At 37.3% G+C, this 26,608-nt stretch overlaps 1 protein-coding gene across 10 annotated transcripts in view; it reads left to right on the top strand.

Moving 5' to 3' along the window:
* Window positions 1-26,608, top strand: part of LOC135472229 (phosphatidylinositol-binding clathrin assembly protein LAP-like) — a 74,460-nt gene that overhangs the window by 23,504 nt on the left and 24,348 nt on the right. For 8 of the 10 annotated variants that reach the window (XM_064751646.1, XM_064751697.1, XM_064751687.1 and 5 more), the window contains exons 2-12: window positions 4,939-5,081; window positions 8,316-8,391; window positions 8,625-8,727; window positions 16,179-16,218; window positions 17,052-17,108; window positions 17,670-17,781; window positions 18,581-18,687; window positions 19,498-19,539; window positions 20,975-20,998; window positions 24,627-24,712; window positions 25,246-25,363. In XM_064751646.1, coding sequence (XP_064607716.1) covers window positions 4,939-5,081; window positions 8,316-8,391; window positions 8,625-8,727; window positions 16,179-16,218; window positions 17,052-17,108; window positions 17,670-17,781; window positions 18,581-18,687; window positions 19,498-19,539; window positions 20,975-20,998; window positions 24,627-24,712; window positions 25,246-25,363 — 908 coding nt within the window. The remainder of the gene's footprint in view (window positions 1-4,938; window positions 5,082-8,315; window positions 8,392-8,624; window positions 8,728-16,178; window positions 16,219-17,051; window positions 17,109-17,669; window positions 17,782-18,580; window positions 18,688-19,497; window positions 19,540-20,974; window positions 20,999-24,626; window positions 24,713-25,245; window positions 25,364-26,608) is intronic. The other 2 variants (XM_064751663.1, XM_064751637.1) reach the window with 1 other exon arrangement.

The following is a 26,608-nucleotide window of genomic DNA, read 5'->3' as shown; positions in this document are numbered from 1 at the left end:
CCTGTTTTGTTATCACTGGGTTGGTAACTGCATTGAGAAGCTACACGTAAATGGTTGGTGGAAAACTATAAAGACTACAACAGCGGACAGCTCTAAGAAAATGTTGCCACAATAATAATTATTCTTTCTAAGAAAAGGGAAGTTGTTTATTCTGTATGTGTATTTCCATTGAAGGATTCTGGGATCATCCCAAATTGTTACTAATTAGTTACATGTAATGCACATGCATACATGTACTAAGATGAAGCCAAGATAACCTTTGGGTAGGGGGTTATTGTAGAACATGGACTGTCCACTTGTTCGGCCAAAACTCAGTTTGGATTAGCGCACAAGCACAGTGTAATGACCCAGGAGCCTCACACCAATGCGGTCGCTGTGAGCTCAAGTCCAGCTCATGCTGGCTTCCTCTCCGGCCGTACTTGGGAAGGTCTGTCAGCAACCCGCAGATGGTTGTGGGTTTCCCCCGAGCTCTACCCGGTTTACACCCACCCACCCATAAGTAAAAGTATACGAATGATTATTACTCACCATTTATGTGTGGGATATTTTTGGCAAGGATATATTTGAATTAGAGAAGAGGAAAGGGGTCAGTCTACATGTATATCTGAATAATTTGGATTCACAAATTAATCTATATGTGTGTATGTATCGGTCTCACTGAACACATCCCAAACTTCTGACCCCCACAAACCCTTTTGATGGGGCAAAAGAGTGCCATGGATCCCACGCTGAATATGTACACTGTAAATGGATGTGAATGCGCATGCAGGAGATTACATGTAGCTTTATTCTGTAATTCCTGGAACGCCTTGAATGTGATAAATACTTACTGACATGCATTTCTGTTGTCATTTGACAGATAGTTTTATGAATTACATGCACTGTAGGCAGATACTTGGATCAATTTGTGTTTTTTTTTTCCTCCCATTTAAATTGAGCGTAGATTCTGATCGATGCACTATTTCTCATGGGACTGACAACATGCATTATTGGCATTATCGGCTAAACACATGAACATGTACTTGTACGTGTCATATGACATTGCATTTATACCCCGAGGTACAATGTACACGTACATACAGTTTTTGTGCATGTACTGGAATGGTTCCAGTGTTTCATATATTTGTACACTGTGTCCTAATAAACAGTGATAGTGTATTTTTCAGTTCTTAAATTGTCTCTGCTAGATGATGATTATTTCTGCCTACTTAATGTGTATATCTGAATTAGTTACACAGTCTACAAGTCATTGTGTACAAACATCTTTTAATTATATACATGTATTTTGAAAATTTGTCAGAATCTGATATTTGATCTCTTGTATTAACACTGAGCAAACCTGACTTTATCATTCGTATATAGAATACCTTGATATAAATTACTGTCACGTTTCCAAATTGCGCACTGCCTTTTGTCAACTAAGTTCCAATTTCCTTTCTGTGATTTGGATTCCCATGGCAGCCTATAGTACATTTCTGTCCAGTGATTGACCAGCCGTACAGGTCAAATTGAACCTGGGCTGGTCTCTTGTTTTTATCCCCGATTTTTGTCCCGTAAGATCGCTCTACATATTGATTTTTTGCCGCACACTCTTTGAGGCTTGCCGATGGTTTATCAGGCTCTATACAATTCCACCTTTGCTGGGTGTCTGCTCATGTCTGTGTTGTTGTAAACTCTTGCCATATCATGGAATTGCTTTAAAGTCAAATACATCAGACTATACTTAAAAATTTCGCCCCTGCGCGTTTTATTTCATTACGTTTCCTGTTTTTATTTTTTCCTCTTGCTCTTGATTATTGAAAGTAGGACATTCACTGTGACAATGGATATGTGAGACTGCATTAATTCATGTAAGACTGCATTAATTCATGTGGATTGAAAATTTACATGTACATGTGACTTTCTGAGGATATAACAGTGGAAGTGCCTTGGATATAGTCTTACTTAATGGACCAACCGCTTTATCTCTGTGTTATTGATTGAACAAAATTTACATGTAAAAGCCATTTGGAGGTACATGTACATGGACATAGATTATTTGAAAATGGAAACAAAAAAAGATTAAAGAAAAGAACTCCTTAGTATGGCCAGACACTTGGTGCATGCACAGCTACCATAACACAATTTATTTACAAAGCCACTTGTTGAAATGGAATGGACCGTATATCTCTTAATACAGTGTGGATTATTATCTGCTACATTCAGCCAAGTACATGTACATGTATATAAATGGCTGTGTCTGTTTGTTGGTCGGTCTGTCCATTTTTTACATAGTGCCTTTTAATATGGGCTGCACCCTTGACTTTTGCTGCGTTATTTTACAGCTGTTCTGAATTCGCCACAGACCAGATTATATACTCTCATCTGAAACCACATCTGTGTGGGATGACCATTACTCTGTGGTCAGTTCTAAGAAAACTCACAAGTAAAATGCCCACCCTGGAGTGTTCTGGCTTTGTTTGGCCGCTAGCCAAATTGCCTCCTCTCTCTCCCTGAGGGATTTAGCAGCATAGACATCTACAGTTGCCACACAGATGACCCTGCCTGAGTGAGTCCAGACAGATAGCCATTCAAACTCATAGTAATGAGGTTCTCTGCATATTAGAGGGATATTCTTATGCATGCTACTGTATGTACATATCCAGTTATGAGCCAGCCTTGCTATCATTTCAGACTGATTTCCAGAAATTGACAGTTTAGTTTAATATGGAAATTTGATCCACAGTGCTTTATATGACAGAATTAGAGTTTGTCAGTGTAAATATACACTGTGTGAATATATTACACATGTCTGTACCAAGTTTTTAATTTAGACCAGTCAGTCACCTACATGCTCTCATAGTGTAGATTATTATTTCAAAGCCAAAAACCTTTATCCACTCTCTCAGCTGTTGGAGAACCTTTCCTTTTCACCTTTGACAAATTAAATGCTACTTTCACCCAGTGATACATTTATATCCAAAATATCATGTCAAATCCATTTAATCTATCAACATTGAATAGTACACACCTTATCTAGAGCCAGCCACCTAGTCAAAACCTCCTGCATAATGGTTAATTATTCCTCAGGTAGATGTGTACATACATTTTACACATATGTGTATGTACATCCCGTTAATGTGCTGAGTCTGACATAAGACACCAGTCAAATAAATAAATAAATCCTTGATGATCTATGCACTTTTCTCCTTACTGCTCTCCTTTCATTTTATAGCCTCTCTTTTGTAAATACATGCCAAATTCTATTTAACCCTAATCGAGTTGTGCTATTACCATTGAATTGAAATTGAATTGAACATGGGTCTGCACAAGCATCATTTGTTTGATAATAGTTTATGACATGGAAAGTTATGCTGGTACAGTGCATAGAGATTTTAAGTACATGTGCATGCAGTGCTTGGTTTATAAACAGTGTAGTGAAATGATAACTGCATATAAATGGGGTTGAACACAGCATTTTATATACATTAATAATATTATTACGGTGGCTGTCAGAAAATGTTGTCGATGAAAATACACTATAGCTTTATCTAAATGGCTACTCATAGGGGATATTATTACTGGTGGTAATTCAAGTCAAATAATGTTTTACATATTACATAATCAGTTTAATATGTTTTTTTTATTATTATTTGTTTTTTAATTTCTTTTACTGGCATGGTTCTGTATCATTCAAATCATCTCTCATGACTATTGTATATGTAGATCTTTTAATCTGTCTTATCTGATAATTACATGTATGAACTTCATGTACATCTGTCATGAAAGTTCTGCAACCACCTGTTATGAGCAGTCTTGGTTACTAGTGATATGTATTTATACTACTGCTGTTGATATGATAGCCGTACGTGTACATGTAGGTGGAGCTTAGTACATGAACCTTCATCTTTAGTGCTTTGGAGTACGACCAGTCATTCCGGCAATGATTACTGCATGTAGATATGGTAGAGAAATTATTAAGTATTGATGACTGAAGCTGTCGTTGCTTTAGGGCTACGTATGGCAGTGTTCGAAGTACCTGTGAAATGTACATTAGCACGAAAGCCTGAAGTCATAAATACACTAACCATGTGGGTGTACATACATGTACAAAAGTGGAGTGCATATTTTACGTGGATGCGTCCTAGAAAACAGAAGAAAATTTATCACATTCATGTACGTGTACAGCTCTGTGTTCCTTTCTTGGTGTCACAAAGTTTTTGGCTCGTCAGAGTTAGCAATTGGTAGCACTGCGTAGAATGGATCTACCATGCATTTTGTACATCTGCTAAAAATCCCAGTTGAAATAAGACAATGCTCACTTAATAACACCTTAGTTATACCATCACTGATAGTTTGATTTAAGCAGATAAATTAAAAAGACATATACAATACATGTAATTACAGTGCATAACACATGGAAAGCAAATTGAATGCAGGTACATGTATTTATATAGAAGCAGCAGTCTGGGGCATTCATGACCTACTGGTCAGCATTCTAGCACAGCAAAATCCCCTAGGAGCCTGTCAGGAATGTATTTGCCATGAGTTCAAGTCCAACTCTTGCTGGCTTCCTCTCCGGTCATGTGTGGGATGGTCTGCAGCAACCTGCTCTGCCGGACTTCCTGTTATCACAGTGCTGGCTACCGTCATACATGTATGAGGCAAATAAATCAAGCACCCTATTCATAGATGTGTATTAACTACTTGTATTTAGATAACACATGTGCATGCCTATGTTTAAAGTATGCAGTAAATGTTGGTTTTTAATATTTGTTTTTTCTATGCCAGGGGCCCTTTCTATGAAGCTGTTGCAATGCTGCATCAAGTATATTTACCGTGATGTCATATCTCTTCACTGTATGTTGTCATGGAAATTACGCCAGGCCCTTGTAATATACGAATGTGCCAAATGTGAAACTTGTAGTAATTGTCGGTTGTAATTATTGTATTTTTCAGACTTACTGCAGTGCACTAACGAGCCAAATGTGTCAATCCCACAGCTGGCTGACCTGCTCATAGAGAGAACACAACACAGCAACTGGGTGGTTGTCTTCAAGTCTCTAATCACCATCAACACACTAATGAACTATGGCAATGAGGTAGGTTAGCAAACTGCAACTATATCACAACCTGTCATTTATTTGTATTTGCTTTGTCAAGCTTATTTTGTAAGATTTCTATACCCTACTCCCTCAAACTTTATAAATATCTATGAAAGAGCAACTTACAGTGCAAGGGGTTCCTTTTTATGATTCAGGAGATTTAGGAACTACTTTGGCTGGATTAGACAATTTCGGGGCTTCTGAACGTCTTCACAGAATATAGCCTTCAGGATATGCTGGAATAAATACCTTGCAAATATGCAAAAAGGTAGAAGTGACACACTGAGTACATCTGGGCCTGTTATGCTACATGCACGTCAAGTATATTCACCTTGACGATGTGCATGTATGCCTTAAGTGTATGCCGCCATGTAAGAGTTGCCTTGGAGGTGCACCATTTACTTCATCTTGAATCTTGACGATCATAGATAAAAGCAGTTAGGCCTTCGAAGGCCAAGAGGATTAGCTTTGGGTGGAAGCTGCGTGACTGCTGAGTGATGAGATGGCCTGCTTGATTCCAGCTCCTGCTGATAAGGCAGTGACTGTATGGAAGTCTGGAATTCTGGTCTGCACCTTTCCTTGCTTCAGTGGTTTCCTCTGGGCTCTGCCACAACTTCCTTCAAGCTCTGTCCAAGTTTCCTCCATATCCATAAAACTGAGTGCCAGCATGTTAATGAAAAAAAATATATGAACACAGCTTTAAACACAAATCATTTAAATAAATATTATAAATAGTGACAAATAAGCTTTTGTCTTGTCTTGTGATAAAATTGAATGTTCAACATTAACTGTTTTCTGTAAGAGTTTTGTTATATGATGAGGTTGTAAATATCAGTGAGGTAAATTTTCCAGCCTCATAAATTTGTGAACCTAATACAGAACCAATTTTATATACTTTGTGGTTCAGTTGGCAGTCTACATGTACATGTATTTATATTTTATCTAATCTCAGTCCTTCTGCAAGTATGCATACATCTGTGCAGTATTATGAAATAGATGATATTGCACAGTGAAGGTTGAATACCATAAATATTGTTTGGGTGAGAGGTGAAAATGATAACCCAAGACACGTGAAGTGTCAAGTGGGTTATTTCTACCTGTCACGAGAACAATATTTATAGTATTCAATCTTCACTGTGCAATATTCTGTTTATTATTTATATCCTGACATTTTCTCTACATGTGTATAAATGCGTGTCAGATTATCTGTTGCATCCGTGAAAAAAATAAGCAATGTGCCATCTTCGTCGTATTTCTGATTCTATTCATACGCGCTTCAATTTTGTTCATGTCTGTGCTCACAAAACCATTTTACAGTTTTAAAAGATTTCTGTAAGTAGTTATACGTTCTACAAAGGGGCTTAATGCTAATGCAATGTATGTGTTTACGTAAATTAAGCACATGAAGAATTTCTACCTCTTTTTCTTGGCGAACGATATATTGCGCGGAAGTGCACGGCCTTGTGGTGCGGTCCACGAAGGGTCAAGGTCTCCAGCAGTGTAATAGCAAAATGTAATAACAAAAGTGATATTTAACTAGTGAAGATAACATTTTTATCAGTGAAGGAAATACTGGGATTTCACTGGTGTACAAATAATAAATATTGTTATCATCATTCATTTGATTTTAAAAGACCATTTAACATCTTGTAGAAGTTTTTGATCAAACTTCATACATGTAACTGTATTAAAGTCCCAGATGAAACTGTGTTCGAGATTCTATCATTAGATTGATTTATTTATTTGATTGGTGCTTTGCGCTGTACTCATGAATGTTTCACTTATACGACAGCGGCCAGCATTGTGGTGGGAGGAAACTGGGCAGAGCCCGGTGGAAACCCACGACCATCTGCAGGTAGCTGGACCTTTCCATGTACGACTGGAGAGGAAGCCAGCATGAGCTGGACTTGAACTCACAACGACTGTATTGGTGAGAGGCTCCTGGGTCATTACGATTCGCTAGCACGCTAACCAACTGAGCTACGAAGGCCCCTCTATCATAAGAGCTCTGCAATAATACATTGTACTGCGAGAAAAACAGTTATTTATGACTTTGGTTTTGGACATATTCATTTCAGTTTGTTACAAATGTGGAGACCACCCTGATGTATGTCTGTCTGTTGATAATACACGTATATAAAGCAGACTTCTTACTTAAATGTACCACAGTGCTTTTTTTTCTCTCAAAAAAACAAGCAATATTGTTATGTTTTCACATTGTCTAAGTAAGTATATACATGTGTCCACTCTAATGGTTTCCAGTAGGTGTATACAGGTTTTTTCCTGGCTTATTATGCATACAGTTTTATTAGCCACCTATATGTGGTTTTGCTAGAGTAGCAATTTCATGCATATGGAGAACATGTGTGTGTAAAATAGCTGTTAGGCCATACACAGGCTTGTGGTATTACTGGCAGCATTTCTCAGCATTGCAATCATCTCTTAAAAAACACATCATTGGTTAAATATGTCCATGTTTTTTTTGTTTTTTTTTTTTATCACTTATCATTTCTACAAACACTGACTCTTTTGATTGAATCCCTGGTTTAAATGCTGCAAAGGAACTTTAGGTTTGGCGGACACGTGTCCAAAGACCTGTTGTGAATGGACAATGTATGGGGAAATGCTGAGCTACATGTACTCATGCTGGCTTCATGCTGGGAAGGTCTACCAGCAACCTGTGGATGGTTGTGGGTTTCCCCTGTGCTCTGCCCGGTTTCCTCCCACCATTCTGCTGGTCGCCGTCGTATAAGTGAAATATTCTTGAGTACGGCATAAAACACCAATCAAATAAATAAATAAATACATGTAGCTTTTATAGACATTCTCACAGAAGTGAAAGCTGTGAAGTCATATTTCACATAATAGGTAACAGTTCAAATCCCAATGCTGACCATTTGTATTTCTTTTTTTTTTTTTAGAGTTGACAATCAAAACTCTATCCTAGCTACCTTATTATACAGTATATGTTTACACAACCTGGACAGTATTTTGGAAATGGGTCTGTTGATATATATTTCATTGTTTGCCTCGTCATTTACATGTTTGTGTTTCCGTTTGCGTAATATATTAAACTTTAAGGTATAATGATAATCTTAGTATCAGTGTTTGTGTCACTGGCATTGAAGTTTACTGAATTCAAGGTCAACGCAACATGGCTGACCATGAATTGAATTATCATGAAAGTTATCTTTCATAATTTTATGTTTGTTAATTGTTTTTTTTTTCCAGAGATTTACACAGTATTTGGCTTCAAATAATTGCTCCTTCAACCTCAGTAATTTCTGGGACAAGGCTGGTGTCCAAGGTGAATTTGATTCTTCTTTGTCTAAAACCTTCCACACACAAAAATGATACATGTTGATGGTTTCAACAGCTAACTGTACACATTAATTTTACATATTTTACTTCCAAAATATACACTTGGGATGGCATTTTATAGTTATTGTAGTTTCTTAAGTAACTTACTATCTTCAATTTTATTAGGTACAGCTCATTTTTGTTTCAGTAGAGCTTATTCAGCTGCTTTTGTTTTTCCAGGGTATGATATGTCAACATTTATCAGACGATATGCCAAATACTTGAATGAGAAGGCCGTTTCCTACAGATTGATGGCATTTGATTTCTGCAAGGTCAAACGGGGGTCAGTATGTGTTTTGTAAATATTACTGTGTAATTTGTACAAGTAACGCACCATCACCACTGTTGTCTCTGGGAGGGACCTTTTGCTATGAGCATAACAGTTTACTGTGCAATCTTTTCTCACATTGGATAAAAATGTATGTTAGGTGCTTTATTTTCTGGTGGACTTTCAAAACTGGCAAGACTGGCCCCGATAGCACAGTAGGTAGGGCCTTTGCTTCGGGAGCGGTAGATCCAGGGTCAATCCTGGGTCAAGTCACACCCAAGACCATTAACAGAGGAAGTTGTAACTTCCTCGCTTGGCGTTCAGCATAAAGCGGATAGTGCAACGACTGGTTGACCAGTATCAATATAATAGCTCAGACAGAGTGGCTTACTTGGGTAAGGCGTCTGAGTGAAGCAGCACTAGATGAAATAGCGGTGGAAATCCGTCCTGCAACAAGGAGGCACATTACATGCACTCTTAGGATTCCTTTGTCGTCATATGACTGAAAAATTGTTAAGTATGAGGTTAAACCCCAAGCACTCACTCACTCACTCAAAACTGGCAATATTTGTATATGTACTTCCTGACTTCGTTCAGCATCGGACGAATCGGCTAAGTACTGCCCAGTCCCATAGATGTCGTGTGATATGTGACTATGTGAGGTGATCTGTCTGGTGTCTTTAGCTTGGCATTTCAGTAAGGCAGCATAAATCTGTTAGAAGAGGCCTGCTATAGGGAGACACCATCATGATCACATGGATATAGTGTGAGTGCTGTTTCACCGGAGGCAATGAAGCAAACACACCACACGATGGTTATACACGCTGTACATGCGATTTATTGGATAGTGCTAGAATGGATAGTGCTAGAATGGACAGTGCTAGAATGGACAGTGCTAGAGTGGATAGTGCTAGAGTGGATAGTGCTAGAGTGGACAGTGCTAGAGTGGACAGTGCTAGAATGGACACAACATACATCATTATGTGCATGGTTAAGGATTGTGAAGATGCTTGTGATACCTTGTATTGGTTTCAGTCCTTGCCCCTAACCACATCCACAGCTTAGATTTGATTTAATTTAGTGCAGCCTTCGCAACCAGCTGATAAATAGACGGAGATAATGAGAATGCGGAACTTTGTGATTGAGACTTTATTTTTCTTGAGCTCAGGAGTGAGATTATTCTAGGCACTTAAACCACTTCAAATATTTGCTGAATTTGAGGAAAAGTATGAAAACCAGCATGACACATGCGTTTAAGTTCAGCGTATTTCTCTGTTGTACCTTAATTTCTTAACCTTTTCGCATATGAAAGAGCAACTTTCGGTGCAGTTTATGCATAGTTACATCCAGGTGTTTGATTAGCCAATTTCAGGGCATTACTTACAGGGCAAAGTATAATTTTATCAGTCAACACAGAATATGGCTTCGGAATATGCTTCAATAAACCCCTTTCAAACTTGTAAAAAGGTTGCAGAATTACAGTAACTGTAGTGATGTTAAACTTTTTTATTGAGCTCCTAGATAAACACGTTTATAGAAAGTTAAGATAGAAAGATAGAGATACATGCACATTGTATTTCCTAGAGAGACAAGGGATGGGTATCTCACAACCGTTGTTTTAGGGCCGTGCACAGCACCTGTACACCATCATGAATTATATGTTATATGTACATTTTGACCTTATGAGGGGAAATCTCTTGTATCTGCGAGATTGTCTTATTAATGAGGATCCATGCAAAGTCTGACACCTGTGATTTACATCAGCTTACCTGCTCATTGAGGGACCAGGTGTGAAAATGGTAATTTGTTGTCTGCTGGCACAATTTGCAGAATTTCACCAGCTGCTCTGTTTTACACAATACTTTCCTAAAGGTCCGTGGTTTACCCCAGGCACTTTGGGTTTCCACCACCCATAAAACTGATTGCCATCCTTCATGACATCTGTAAGTGAAAGCTTTTTGAGTATGGTGTTAAACAAGAATCAGAGGCCCCTGTGGACGAGTGGCTTAGCACAATGACCCTGTATCCTGCCACAAATGTGATTGCTGTGAGTTCAAACTCATGCTGGCTTCCTCTCCGGCCATACATTTGAAGGTCTGTCAGCAATGTGTGGATGGCCATTGCTGTATAAGTGAAATATTCTTGAGTAGGGTGTAAAACACCAATCAAATAAATAAATTAAACCAGAATCAAATGAATGAATTATATGGTACTTGCTGTAGGCATGTAATGTTTATTTGGAATGGTTGGAATTTGTCACAGAATAAAGGTGTTTAGAAAATGATAACAGGTTTCCTTATTTGTGCAGTGACAGGTTTCCCTTATCTGTGCTGTGACAGGTTTACTTATCTGTGCTGTGACAGGTTTACTTATCTGTGCTGTGACAGGTTTTTAATATTGCCCCCGTAAAACTGCGTTCACGTTGTGGGATTTGTGTATCACTTGTCGAATGAATAGTGGACAGTGTGATTTGTTGAATGCTGCGATCTCATTATTAGAGAGTGTGTCCTACTTTCATTAAACTACATGTCGTCAATTTTGACGTTTTGACTTGACAGTCACACTGTGTGATCGCAACTTTACACTGACTGATGGAGCCACAGTTTAGCTGAGAAATACAAATCAATTCCTGCTAGGATTCCTTCATGAGGAATTAAATTCCGAACAGAAGAGACGCTGAGATTTTTTTTTTTTTTTTTTTTAAATAGAAGAAAAGAAAAAACAGGTGAAAGAATGGAAAAAAATTAATCCTCCAGGAGAAAAAACTAGACAAGGTCTTGGTGTGGCAGAGGATGGCAAAGCAGGCTAAGAATTCTTATGTGCTTCATCTCAGCGAAAGACTTTAATTGAGTTGGGCATTCACATGCTGAGTTTTGCTGATCTATGAGAACACCAGTTTCCTACTTGAGGGCTCTATTTGTCTTGTCTCAGCACTTAACTACAAGGGAAAATTGGAAGCAGTTCTGTTTTTTTCTCTCTGCACATTTTTGTCAGACGAGTCGATGCTGATAATGATGAATGGGTAAATGTCAACTAAAATTATTTGTTTGGGAAACACATAACATCTCCAAACCCTGGTCTGCTAGATAACCGATGTGTTTTTTTCCCCTCGGCGGCAGTTAATTTGGTGTGAAAAAGCGGTGGAAGACCTTTTATTATGATGCAGTAGCAGATATCAAGTACTCACCAAACCATTTTCCACTGACATCTCCTAAACCCTCGGTGACAATTTCCTTTATTTATTCAGTTTAAGTCAAAAACAGTGTCATCATCAATGGGCTCTTTGATTACATGTATCTGTTACTTAAAACTCCAGTCATTTTTTTTTTATTTTTTGACAAGTGATATTGGTGAAATCGTGTAGTTTCTATTTCTATGTATAACTGGCCCCGATAGCACAGTTGGTAGAGCGTCCGCTTCGGGAATGGTAGATCCAGGGTCAAGCCTGGGTCGAGTCACACTTAAGACTTTAAAACAAGAAGTTATAACTTTCTCGCTTGGCGTTCAGCTTGAAGGGGATAGTGCAGCGACTGGTTGACCCGTGTCAGTATAATACGGGGCAGATTTCTTGCCTTCGGTAAGGCGTCTCAGTGAAGCAGCACTAGATAAAACAGCGGTGGAAGTCCGTCCTGCAACAAGGAGTCACAAGGGTTCCTTCATCGTCATATGACTGAAAAATTGTTAAGTACGACGTTAAATCCCAAGCACTCACTCACTATTTCCATGTAATCAGTGGGACTATAACAAGAGCTGAACCACCCACATGTGGGCTAAGATGCTTGCCTCATTGGTTACTAGGGGATGATTGTCAGCATCAAGAATAGCGTTTATAAAAGCTGATTGAGCCAGTGTAGACGTCTATTTTCATTTAGAATGTACATGCTGTACTGTAACCCAGTGGCCAGAACATCCAGCTCTTACCAAGGAACCCTGGCTTGTAGTTATCATTCGGGCCAAGCTATAAGAGTGAAAAATCAACCATGGTACATGTAAAGGAACAATGTTTTTAAATCTGTGGTGTTGTCATATGCTTGTTTTAATATGAAAATTGAACAGATGGCAGGGGATTGGGTGTATTTTCAGTTTCGCTAACGAGCCTGCTGGTGTCTTCCCAATATTGATCCTAATACCTAATTATCTCTAGAACCTCTTCATGGAGTCTCCTGAAATTTGTCAGCTTCCTATCTGTCAGGGTTAGTTATCTTCGGGCACATCAGATCTTGCATCTCACAATGTTTTAGTGACTTTGTTTACAGTACTAGAGTCCTCGGATAAACTACGTTGTTCATTCATAATTTGTCATATTCAACCTGTGTGAAATGTTCAAGTTTATTGCATGATATTTATGATGGCAGATATGGATTTCCAGGATTTTTGGTTTCAGGATGTTATTTTTCGGAACAAGAGATGAGAATTCTGTGGAAAGGGCTTGGAATATGTTTGATAAACAAGATACATGTGTGGTTAGCCTTGTTAAGTTTGGTTTATATCTGACAATCATGTGGTTGTTTAGGCAGATCTTGTGAAGGCTGTGAGGGCGCCACCTGTGTGTGTCTATGTTAGTGGTCGTCTGTTCAACCCGTGGTGCCTCAGGGAACGATGACAAGCCAAGATAAAGCTATTAAAGACCTAAAACCTCTAGCACAGAAGCTTCAATTCCATATCGATCACTGATAACTGGAGTCAGGAATTTGGAACAAGAAATGATAAAGCCCAGTAGAATGCAGTGACAGCTTTAACTGCTTAAATACACGGCTGCCAATGATTGCCATTATTATCTAATATTTTGAGAATTGCCTTAGTGACATGTCAGTATTAAGATTCCAGAAATCTGCAGGGATGTCTTTTATGAAACTGTGAGGTTTCAGGGATAATAAATGACGAGAGTGGAAACTCTTGGTGGGTTGGGGGGGGGGGGGGATACCCTGGGTGGTGGGGCGGAATACCCTTTATTGATACAACCTTTGTATATAGCTTCATGATTGTTGTAGTTTTTTGGATACCTTGCTGAGAAAATGCTAAGATTTTCTCAGCATGCTGTTAAGCATTTTTGAGTAACTACTTCTTTGTGACCTCTCTTGTAAGGTGCATATTGTCTTGGACAATGATGGAACTCTTACCATGCATATCACACCAGAAACCTGCAGTTGTTTCTACGTCTACATGTACATTGTATAATAACATCTACTCTATTTTTTCTAATTGAGTTTCTCTTTTCTCACATGGTTAGACAAATCTAAGGAACAACATTGACATATCTTTACTTTTCCAAAAGGCTGGTAAAGAAATGTAGTATTCTACTTTCAGCACTACTAATGTCTATCCCAGAAATTAGGACAATTAAGGTAAATTTGAAGGCAAACTTCCAAACTTCCAAAAACCTCTTATTTTTAACCAGCTATTATTTTATTATATTATTCCATTGCAAAAACCACAAACACATCTGTACATGATACCTCCACCCCCAAGCCCACGCACACTCCAAAAAATACAAAACAAAACACAAATGATGTTTTAAATAATGTGTGAAGTATGGAAGTCGACAGACAAGTGCACTCTTGAGAAGTGCATTGCTTCCTGCAGTTGCTCATGAGGTAATACTCAGATTGAGGGTAGTTTTGGGAGGACCAGCTAATCCAATATGCACCCACCTGTGCCAGGGCCTGTCTTGAATATATGGCAGTGTTAGTCCTTATATGTGGGGTGCTTAATTCTACAGTTCTAACACCCTCCTATGGAACCATGCAGCGTTTCATTGATTTTTACCCGGGGAACCGTTTCGACCCAAGCACCTCCCTTGGCTAGAGCCAGCTAACTGGTGTCCACGGGTTACCAGCGTATGTACATACAAATTTCATTGATGATTCTACCCGTACATTTGATGTATTCGACCTTGACACAGTCCAGGACATGGTCACGCTCTTAAGCAATGATAAATTACTGATGGGGTTGGCCAATTTCATCAACAGACCAGTGTTAAGGCCTCGGACTGACTGGCTTCTTTCCACCAATGGCAAGCTGCCAAAATCCCGGTTAAATATTCTCAAGAAACAGCCCCATGTACATGTTCAGAAATGGCTTCATTTGAATCTACATTGATTCAGCTGATTTCTTCTTGAATTTTACTGTTGTATTACTCTCTGTCACGTTTCCTTGTGCCAAAGTTTGTATAGAATGATCTCCAAAGGATGAACGTGTAACTCTACCACGGCCATATTTAATGTTCAAAGGCTTTCCTATAGCAGATTGCAGTTGTAATAGGTCATTCCTTGTACAATAAGTCATCTCTCAGTCCAGAATTATTGCAGTTGACATCTCACTTGAATTTTACTTGAAAATCCTTTTCTACATGCACTTTGACTCAAAAATAATTTTGAAGGCAGTTCAAATCATGGGTTGAATTCTTATTTTTGCTATAAGCATGGAAACTTAAGGTTAAAGAATTGAAATGAACGCATCGATCTTTTTTTATGTACATTAACATATGCTCATAATTTGTCTGAATTCAAGCTGAGGAGTGGCAGGGAAGCAGAAATTAGCATTGTCGTTTGTGCCATGATGACTGTACAACATACCATAGTTCAATTATCCTGTAATAGTATGTTAATGATGGTCAGGCTTTTAGATGTATTAAAGTGGAGGAAAATAAAGAGCCCCAGAGAACACTACAGCACCTAGCACAGTATCTGAGAAAGCTCCTGTTTTAAGGCAGCACAAGATACAGCGGGATCTTGCTTTCTGCATGTGACCTCAGTGGTTTATTACTGATGGTTAATCCTGTAGGCATCATGCCCTCTTCATGATATGCACATATATTTATGCATACACGTACTTTAGTTACCGTGTGATGCAGGACTGAATGTACTGTTAAACATTTATTATGAAAATCCATGATAACTGAGCTTACACTTACGTTGGTATTGCAAGATCCTCTTAAGTCAGGTGCTTTGTGTATTTGTCAGAGGATAATGAATTCTTGCATACATTAATATGGCGAGACACTATTAAGGCCAAGAGTTGTGTGCCCCTGGCCTTAGGCATGCCTTGTACATGTACATCAATGTATATACATGTATCTTTTAAATCCACGTATGATTGATGTAAAGTTGTACTCATTCCATTCAAATGAGGCATAATTTAACATTTGGTTGCATATTTATTGTACAAACAGATAGCGTGGTTAAAGTGTGGTTTTAAAATATATGAACATTTTTAAAATGGATTCCAGTTTTTCTTTCAGAGAAAGTCTTGTAAATTTGATGGTATATTTGCATGTATGCACTCTTGAAATATTTTCAAAATACAGACGGTAGTGTGGTAAAGGCAGTCCATTGAAGGGTTGCGAAACGTACTGTGTTGTGTATTAAAATCATATGTAATTAACGTAAACAGTTTTACAGCACAGCAAGAAAGTGAGAAGTGCATTCAGTGGAATTACCAGTGTTTTTGTTATTTTCCTCTTCCAGGAAGGATGATGGTCTCTTGAGAACTATGAACACAGAGAAGGTTTGTTACATAATTGATGTTAAGAACAGTACTTTGTTCTGTCTACAGATCAGTTGTATATTGAAAGACGAGCCATCGCAACAATACTTGAATTAAATCAAAGCCATGTAGCAAAGTGACATACAAAGTGATATCTGGAAGTATCGTGAAGAGTTTGTGTGTAAAGAAATCGTTCATTATTTCCCATGATACATGTACAGTCAGAGTACAGCATTTTTACTTTGTGGCATTTTTTGTTCAAATCTGTGGTGTAATATGCACCAGTGCATTGATGTTATATTGGAGAGAAAAAAAGTGATATTCTGATCCTGAATTATTTAGTTTCAGCTAATTAGGATGTCAGGTTATAGGATTGGCTAATGTTCCATGCTGTGTTGTGCAAGTGAATCATGTGTTTTGCAAGGACTATATTTAAAAAGAAAAAAAATGAAAAGGAAAAAATTCTGTATTCTGTTGATTTTGGTATGGTGCATTTTTAATATGCTTGTATGAGAAGCATCCTGCCACGAGCAAACAAGGCCGTAGGATGACAAGTAATGTGATCTCCACAAGCTAACACACGTACATCTCTTATTCTTGAACCCTTGTTAATTTCATTCAGTTTTCTTTAAAAGGCATTAGTCAAGGTCTCAAGAGTTTGTATTACAGATACATGTATGTGAAGGTTGGAGGATAAGTCTGAAACTGCATATAATTTGTGAAAGCTTCAATTTGACCAAAATATTCTTGAGTATGGCATAAAACACCAAAAAATAGAATAAATAAATTTGTCCAATGTTGAAATTTACATGATATTCTCTCTTTAATATTTTGCTATTATGTTTCCATGACAGCTGCTGAAGGCTTTACCAGTACTACAGAGTCAGTTGGATGCTTTGTTACAGTTTGATGTAAGTTGGGAATTCCTTATCTCCAAATATTCTTTTGACAATGTATCAATCAAGTAAATTGGGAAGGTCTGCCAGCAACCTGCACATGGTTGTGAGTCACCCCCGGGCTCAGCCCGGTTTTCTCCCACCATAATGCTGGTCGCCATCGTATAAGTGAAATATTCTTGAGTACGGCGTAAAACACCAATCAAATAAATAAATAAAAATCAAGTAAATTCATTAATTGGTTACTGTGGATTTGTTGAGTATTTATCTCATTTTTCTTCACGCTTGAACACGAGTGTAAATGATTGAATGGAAGTTATGCGAATTATCCATGGTCATTGATTTTTTTTCATATTGAATTTTTAACTGTATGTTTAGACTTGTGAAAACAAGTACAGTAAGAAAAAAAATGTTATTTTGATTGTGACCTTGTTTCAAAACATTCTCAAGTCCTTGAGTGTCCTTTCTGTCAACACATTCCTGTAATATTGAATTGTCATTCATAAAGCTGCACCTACCATCAGTTGCCTATGATGATAGATCTATTAATAAATGCTGCCGTTGTTGTTGTTGTAGTGCACTCCTAATGAGCTAACCAATGGTGTGATCAATGCCTGCTTCATGCTCCTCTTCAAAGACCTCATTCGATTGTTTGCCTGTTATAATGATGGGATTATAAATTTACTTGGTGAGTAAAATTCATGATGTGTGGAGTATAAATTTAGTTGGTATTAAAATGTAAATGTTGTAAGAAATAAATTTAATACTTGGCCAGAGTATTTTACAGCATAGGAAGAAGTTATAGATTTTGTATGCTAGAGAGATAGTGTTAGTTACATTGGAGAAAGTTATATTGATGTTGGCGCATTGGTTCAGTTACACCTTTATATGAGGATGTTTCCCGATTACTTGACAAGGTGCAGTGTTTCAGGTGAGCTTTGTTTCCATTGCGCTCTACCTTATTTCCAGTATTCTCTGCCGGGTTTCCAGTGTGCTCTGCCTGTTTTCCAGTATGCTCTGCCGGGTTTCCAGTATGCTCTGCCAGGTTTCTAGTGTGCTCTGCCATGTTTCTAGTGTCCTCTGCCTGTTTTCCAGTGTGCTCTGCCTGGTTTCCAGTACGCTCTGACGGGTTTCCAGTGTGTTCTACCTGGTTTCCAGTATGCTCTGCTGGGTTTCTAGTGTGCTCTGTCTGGTTTCCAGTGAGCACTGCCTGTTTTTCAGTGTGCTCTGTACATGTTACACCCATGTCAAATTGATACTTAAATATGTCAGTGAAGTTATAAATTCTCTTGGTTAGAAAAGGGTTATTATATAATTATTATATGACTTTGTGTTGACAAAACCTTTCTGTTGTCATGATGGGATCATGAATAATATCCTATGAATGAAAATGATGCTGGCATTGAAAGTTGCTTAATAACAAGAACAACAAAGTAGCTAATGTAATAACACATTTCACAGCGAGTCATTTTTTTTTGTATGTGCAGAAAAATATTTTGATATGAACAAAAAACAGTGCAAAGATGGGCTGGACATATACAAGCGTTTCCTAGTCAGAATGGAGAAAGTCTCAGAGTTCCTGAAAGTGGCAGAGGTGAGGAATTTATTTCCACGTGTTTTCCGTTTGAAGACATAATATTGACGTATATCCTGATACAGTCAATGCAACTCCCCTAATATTCTCAAAGGATTGACATATTTATTGTGAACAGTTTATAGATGTGCATGAGGTTTAGTTTAGTAGGCTGAATTTTTGTACCCCTGATCAATGGTGGATGAAATCCCCCCACACAGAAAAGCATTTGATTCAGTGGTGAGGGTCTTTACCATCATTTGATAAATCCTGTGGGTTCTGTCGTGAAGCAAACCCAGTTGTGCTCTAACCTTAATCAGCATCTTTAGGAACATAACTCACTTACTCAGATCATAACCTCCAGTCATCAAGTGATATAAACCGGCCCGGATAGCACAGTTGGTAGAGCGTCCGCTTCGGGACCGGTAGATCCAGGATCAATCCTTGATCGAGTCACACCTAAGACTTTAAAAGAGGAAGTTGTCACTTCCTCGCTTGGCGTTCAGCATGAAGGGGCAACGACTGGTTGACCCGTATCAGTATAAAGGCTCGGGCGGGGCGGCTTACTTGCCTTCGGTATGTCGTCTCAGTGAAGCAGCACTAAATAAAAGAGCGGTGGAAATCCGTCCTGCAACAAGGCGGCACACTACACGTACATGCACCTTAAGGATTCCTTCGTCGTCATATGACTGAAAAATTGTTGAGTACGTCGTTAAACCCCAAGCACTCACTCACTCACTCAAGTGAAATACTAAAGAAAATATCAGTCAAATGAATATCGCAAATAAAATCAATAATAAATGTTGTCACACATGTTCTATCTGTTTTCAGAACGTTGGTATTGACAAGGGTGATATTCCAGATCTAGCCAAAGTAAGTGGTGTTCTTTGATGAACCACAATTTTATATTTATCTCCATTTTTTTCTATTTCTCTTTCTCTCTTTTTGAAGTACAAATGCTTGTATTCCTTTCTGTTGAGGTAACCTGGTCAGGCTTTACATGATATTTTCTCTCTTATTTACTGGTGTTTGGTGACGTGGGTGTCGCTCGGTTTTCATGAAATTCGTTTGGGAGTAATTTCTACATCACACAAATAGGTAGGTGTGAAGGGCAAGGTTCCCCTTTCACAAAACTTTGCACTAGGTGATGTTACTTACAAGAAAAGTTCCTGAAAAAAAAAGTCATGTGAAAGTGAGTCCATAATGATGAAAAAAATTAAGGTGTCGGCTCTTAGAAGTGTGTACAAAGCTTCAGATGGTGGCATTTGTAGCAGCCTTCATTCAGTAAAATGAATTGGATTAAGGGGAGATAACTCTTTCAGGCAGTATAAATAGGGAGCAGTCATTTAGGCATAAGGTATATCTAATTTTTTTGAATATTTACATGTATATTTGATACATTGGTTTCTTCATATGATTAAAAACTTGTTTATAAAACTTGTTTATGAATTTTCCCATGTAGATCAACGTGAGGCATAGACCTTACATCAAGCAAAGCAGCATACTCAGTGTCCATTACAATATATAATGTCTGATTTTCTTTACTCGTTAAGAGAATATGGTTTCCCAGGATCATCATATCATTGCATACTTACTCCTGCATTTGCTTTACCCTTTCATACTCATTAAATTTTATGCATGCAAATTATATTTAGCCATTTATTTATAGAATGTAGCTCGGTTATTTTTGTCTTGTTTTACAGAGAAGGGTACTTGACATTTAATGTGTAATTAATAATATGATTTAATTGTGTAGGCTAATTCATTTCTGATTTCTCACTTTTTATCATTAGAAGACATAAGAACAAATGAGGTTGAAGCACATTGATTGTATGAACCTTAATTTAAAATTAATGATGCCAGCAATGATATAATTTATTAATTGGCATATACTAAATATCAAATATTATTTTGCATTTTCTGTAATAGAAAACAGCTTTTTCTGCATTACGTGTAGGTGGTCTGATATTTTCATATCCTAAGGCTTCCTATGGGGAAAAATGTAAAGTTTCAAAAGGATCCAATTTCATCAGGTTATTGATGTTAGATCTACGAGATGCACGGGCTCATTGAACTGTTGAAACCTCAAGCCGACAATATTCTTATTACAGCTGTTTTGTTGATTATGAATTTATTTAATTTTCCTTTTGAAAAACTTCTAAACATCATTTTTTATGTGAAGATTTTCCCTGTGTCACTTCTGATTGTATCGGCACATATAACGTTTCTGTCTGTCTGTTTGTCCTTGTTCGTCCTCTTGAGTTTTTTGTAGTGTTGTTTTTTTTTCACTTTTGTTTCACTTTCTTAGGGCCTGGATCGCCAGTCTAAAGGCGTAAGTGTCTGCTCCCCACCCCATAATTCACATGGTCTTTAATTTATCAGTTTGTATAATCTGATTGACAACTCTCTCTTTCTGTCCCATTAACAAGTCACACTTGAGGGGTCATTTTCAACCGCCTTCAATGTATTAACCATAATAAGAAAGACTGTGAAAGACACACAAAAAAAAGACCAAAAATGTTGTGCGTAGATAAGTTACTTATTTGACCTGAATCTGAGAGCTCTGTTGATCTTAAGAACATGTTTTAAGGTTTACTTGGAAGATAGGACAAAAAAAAAAAATTGTAAGTTTCAACACCTAAAGTAACAATTTACATAATTTAATCTAAAAATACAGGATTTTTTTTTAGGGGAAATACAATATTGTTAGCTTCTTATTTGTCCTCAGTGTGAGAAATTCCAGAATACTGTGCTCTGGAGTCTGGTGGATATGCATGCTCAACAAAGTCCACTTTGTTATGCAAGAATATTCACACTAACATTCATATAATAATTCAACACAAACATTCTTATTTAAAAACTTTGCCTTGTTGGTTGAAAATGACTCCAGATTTTCACACAGATTCAATTGATATTTGAAGCTTTATTCATTTAATTCTTTAATTAACACTGCTCTAGTATTCTATTTTGTCATATTTATTTTCATCCCTGTTCACCTGTTTTCTTGCTTATTAATCTTGTGCAGTTTTCATTTCACTTACAGCATTTGTCTGTACTTAACATCGTAGATCGCTCATGTAGTGAAAGCTTTCTTGTGTCTGGAATTTGGCATGGCGTTGTGCAATATTTACATTGTTTTTGCAAGGTTGATCATTAGATATTTTCTTCAATGCTTTTACTGATGGCTATTAATTATTTAAAACCCAAAATTAATTATTTCAAACTCATGTTGAAGATATTGTATAGCACATGTAGTTTTAAATGAATTCTGAAAAAAAAACAAGATACATTACTGTAATTCTCAGTGTGGTAGTTCTTTGGTTTTTCATGGTTACATGGTCTCTCGTGAAACCACATGTAGTAGTTTTTCATGGTCACATGGTCTCTTGTGAAACCACATGTAGTAGTTTTTCATGGTTACATGGTCCCTTGTGAAACCACATGTAGTAGTTTTTCTTTCTACCTATTTTGGTTGATTTTATCCCCGACATATTGCTTTTTTCCCTTGAAAACACAACACAAACATAAATGGACAAGAAACAAAGACAAACAAAATTACCAAAAAAAAAAGTCTTTTCAGTATTGTTTTGTTATCATATGAATCGATTGTAAGATGATCCCAAAATGTGCATATAAATAAGTATAGTCCCAGTAGTGTGCAAAATTTGATTCGTTAGGATAAAAGTTCAAAATGTTTTTTTTTTTTTTTTTTAATTTTTTTTTTTTTACAAGGTACACGTGTTTATCATCCACTTTAATGGATGATATGTTGCTTTGTATGCTGTTTATGCAAATGACCTGGGTATGTTGCTTTGTTTTGTGATTGGTTGACTGGAATTTTCTGGTTTTTTTTTTTTTTTGAGTTCCTGAAATCCTGTGCGAAAATGTTGCTATATTGATTGTTTGGTTGTGTTTTATTTGAGGTCCATTTAACATGAATTTACTTTATTAAAGTAGATCCATTAAGTACATGTACAGAAAGCTTATAACATTTGGTCTAGTTGAAATTATGATGATATACACTTGTATGGTGAAGGGTCATCCGGTTTCCACCACCAGTAAACCTAACAGCTGTCATATGAGTGAAAACTTCTTCAATGCAGCATTACACACCCATGAAACAAGTACACAAAGGTAAATGTATGTAAGTAGAGATTGTTTGTCTATTCATAACCCGGCCTGTTCTTGAAGTCAATTTGGCAAACCATCATAGGATGGCCACAAAGGTGGATCATTCAATGCGGAGGTTCTTTTGCTCATGAATAGGGATTTAGGCTTTGGTAACTTCAAACTTACAGATTTAGAACTGTATTTCCTTGAACATGTGGAAGTGCATCTATGTTGTCTGATGAACATCAGGAAATATGTTTGCCTCAATTTTGGGAGCAATATCAAATTCACTTCAAATTTCTGATTTTGAGTACAGTATATGTACCTGTACATCAGAGCATGGGCTAGTCTTACACCGCTTCTTTGTGTCCAGTTCCAAGGTGAACACAACGGGTGGTATTTTGAAGAATGTCAAACATCAACCAAGGGTGACATTGCAAAGTCGCATTAGTCTTTATAATAATTGACACAAACGATATTCGGACTGCAATGATGTAGTCCAAAATTTCCTATAAACACAAGCACTGTAATGTTATCCTGAAAAACTGATGCCATGAACTTGCTAACTGTGATGTAGTACATAAGAGATATGTAATACACAGAAGATTTGAATAATGACATGCAAACTTAAATGTAGTAAACAAGAGATTTGAATAATGACAAACTCAAATGGCTGATTTTCAGGCATGCTATTACACGCCCACACCTTTGCACTCCTGAAATGTGGCCTGATGGTGCTGATGCCACATGCTCGATGTAATGAAATGCTTAGTCCATACAGGAGTCCTGTTCCTGCAAAGCACACGTCTAATCACCCACAAAGGGTGTGGCATATACCTGCACAAACAACAAAGACGGAGACAGAAACTTGTCTGCATCTCTCAGCCATAAGTTCCATCCAAGGTTACCTCTTTGAATACAGAGTGCTTTTAGAATGCAGTTTGTAGCATAAAGCCTAAAGCGGTAGAAAACATAAAAATTATGGTTTAGTTGTAAGTGTGGTCTTCAGTATTTTCTTCAGTTTATCTTTGAAGAGAAAAAGACACTTGAAAATAATATTTGTATTGTTGGTATTTGAGGTCACCTCTTGGGTACATATTGTCTTTGTGTAGTAATGTTAAAAATGAGGATGTAACACATGTTTAATAATATATTTACACTAGAATTTGGTTTTTTCAGCAGAAAAAAAAAACAGATGTGTTCTGTTTTGATTTTTATTGTATTTATATTTTTAATATATTCATAAATATTATCGTAATTCAGATTAAATGCATGTTTTTGGATGTAAACAACACATTTATTAGACATGCACCACATCCTTATTTAGAACAATATTATACAAAGACAGTATATACCAAGAAGTGATCATAGATACCTGCCGTATGAAAATATTTTCAAATACCATTTTCTTGTGAAAGAAAAAAATTGAAAAAAGTATTAAAGACACACTCTTTCATCTGATTTTGGCACATATTTGTTTTCTTCTTTAGGCAAGAGAGAAAATAGTGTTTTGGCGGAAGTATCTTGACCTTTTTTTAACAAACCTCTAGCTCTGTCTTGACATTTGTCGCATGTATAGCTTTCTAGCATCTGGCGTATCTAAAGTGCTTATAGTAAACGGCTAGTGACAAATTCTCTTCTAAAATTTCGGAAAGGAATGTGCTGCTGTAAACGTAGCCGATATTTTCGAAGTTGTTGAGGCAGTTGTTAGGAATACCTTTTTAATATGTGAATTTAATTTTCAGAGATAGAGCTTAAGCGTGTGATATGTATTATTAAGATGTGAAGATAAATGTATTTCATTTTTCATTATACTTAATGATAGCCCCTGTTTTGTTATCTTTTTTCAGGCTCCCTCCAGTCTTCTTGAAGCTCTAGAACAGCATCTTGCAGCCCTGGAAGGCAAGAAAGGGGCCACAACTCCTGTGGGCTCAAAGTAGGCAGACTTTAGGGTGTTTACCTAGATAGATGTATAATATTTTACACACTATGTGTAGTTATTTTATGTTATATGTAACATTTATTTGCCGATGTATAAGTGTGATTGAATGAATTAATGATTGAGGTTCAACACCACATCAGCAGTATTTCAATCACATTGTGTGCAAACAATAAAAAGTCACACAGTGATGTTGAAATTATCCATTCGTAAGTGATGAAAACAGAATTTTGGGTGTGTTGTTGCATTGTAGATTAAGAGTTCTGATTTCAGATGTTAATCTTATTGCTGGCTGTATTCTTGAGTATGATGTAAACACTAATCAGATACATAATTATATGAATTTACTATTAAACTCGTTAAGGATGCAGCTAAATAGGGTTGTGTTAATGTTTTGCTCAGTGCTTTATTTTGGCTTGTCTGCATATACAGAGTTATGTATCTGTTCATATTAACAAGTTTTTGGAATAGATCAGCAAGCCAGTCACACTTGAATGTTAAAATCAGTCCCTTGTTTTTCTCTGTTGCAGACCTGTTGGGTTCACATCAGCCATTAACTCTATATCAGCCAATAGCAGCTTTTCTGTATCAGATGAAGAAAAGAAAAGAATTATTGATGAAGAAAATCAAAGGTTACAACAACTGAAAGTAAGCCCTAAAGCTGGCATTGCTTTGATGAACAGAAAAAATCTTTTTAAGCTTTCGCTGAAAGTTGTGACTTTAAATTAAATCCTTTCATTTTATAAATAAGTGAATTTGATATGAGCATGTTACCTTTGCTGGAGTTATATTTGGAGCATGTGAGTTTATATCTTTGGAAAGCTTTGCAAGTGGCATATGTTATACATTCTAAAGTGTGACAAACTATCTTTCTTTAAAAGGAATGTAATTTGTTGCACCGTAAATGTTTGAATTATCCAGATGGTATTTATGCTTCCTAGATTTTAGCCTGTGTGATGAAGTCCCACCCTTCCAAGGGTTTACCTGCTTATCCCCACCCCCTTCCCTTCACCCATCCATTTACTGATTCAGCATTGATTCAAGAGAAATTTTAAGGGTGTAAAGCTTTTTTGTCTCATCCAGAAATGATTAGTCTTTAAGCTGTCTGTGAGTCGAGGACCTACGGTGTGTGAACTAGTCCAATACCTAGACCCTTGTTACCTCCCCTGATCTGACAACGTAGGGTCTAGTACTGACTACCTCCATAGCTCAACTTGCTGCTGTTTCATTGGCTGAGATATCTTCAGGGAAGTGGCGCTGCATTCAAAAGTAAGAACTGCAAGCGAGAGCATGATTGCTTGAGAGTTCTCCTGACAGAAGCTCTACTGAGCTATAACACCACCTCTGCAAAGAGAGTGTGTCTTGTTTCCACTGTGGGGAAATCCTTTCTTGGTTTGACCATGGAGGTATATATTCCTTAGCGGTTTGACACATGTTATGGATATGTAGGCCTTCGTGAACATGACCTTCAACACAACCACGGCAACCCCACAAAATGTAACAGCTGTTCCTTTTTCAGATAGGGAATAATTTTGAAAATGAGATATTTTTGGTATCCTGGCCGTTTTCCGCATTGTTATCCATACACCTTCAGGCAATCCGCTCGTGGGATTCAAGGAAATTGAATTCTGGGTTTCTTACTTTGTTATTGCACGACAGATTTATTTTAGTGTTAGGTCACAGATGGATGAATCGGATAACGATACTACCCATACTAGCTGTACGCCGTAAGGCCATGTCAGTGAGCGATTCCTCAAAGCCTTGATCCATAAATACCTGACCTGTTTGCGAAAACGATGCTGTCATGCTTTGCAACAGCCAATCAGAGACCTACTTCCAAAGCAATGGCAGTGATGTGTACTTGACCCTACATGTCCGCTGGGTCAAGCGTCA

Source organism: Liolophura sinensis, chromosome 1, assembly GCF_032854445.1.
Source record: "Liolophura sinensis isolate JHLJ2023 chromosome 1, CUHK_Ljap_v2, whole genome shotgun sequence".
Classification (NCBI taxonomy): Eukaryota; Metazoa; Mollusca; class Polyplacophora; order Chitonida; family Chitonidae; genus Liolophura; species Liolophura sinensis.
This window is presented reverse-complemented; position numbering and strand designations above follow the sequence as displayed.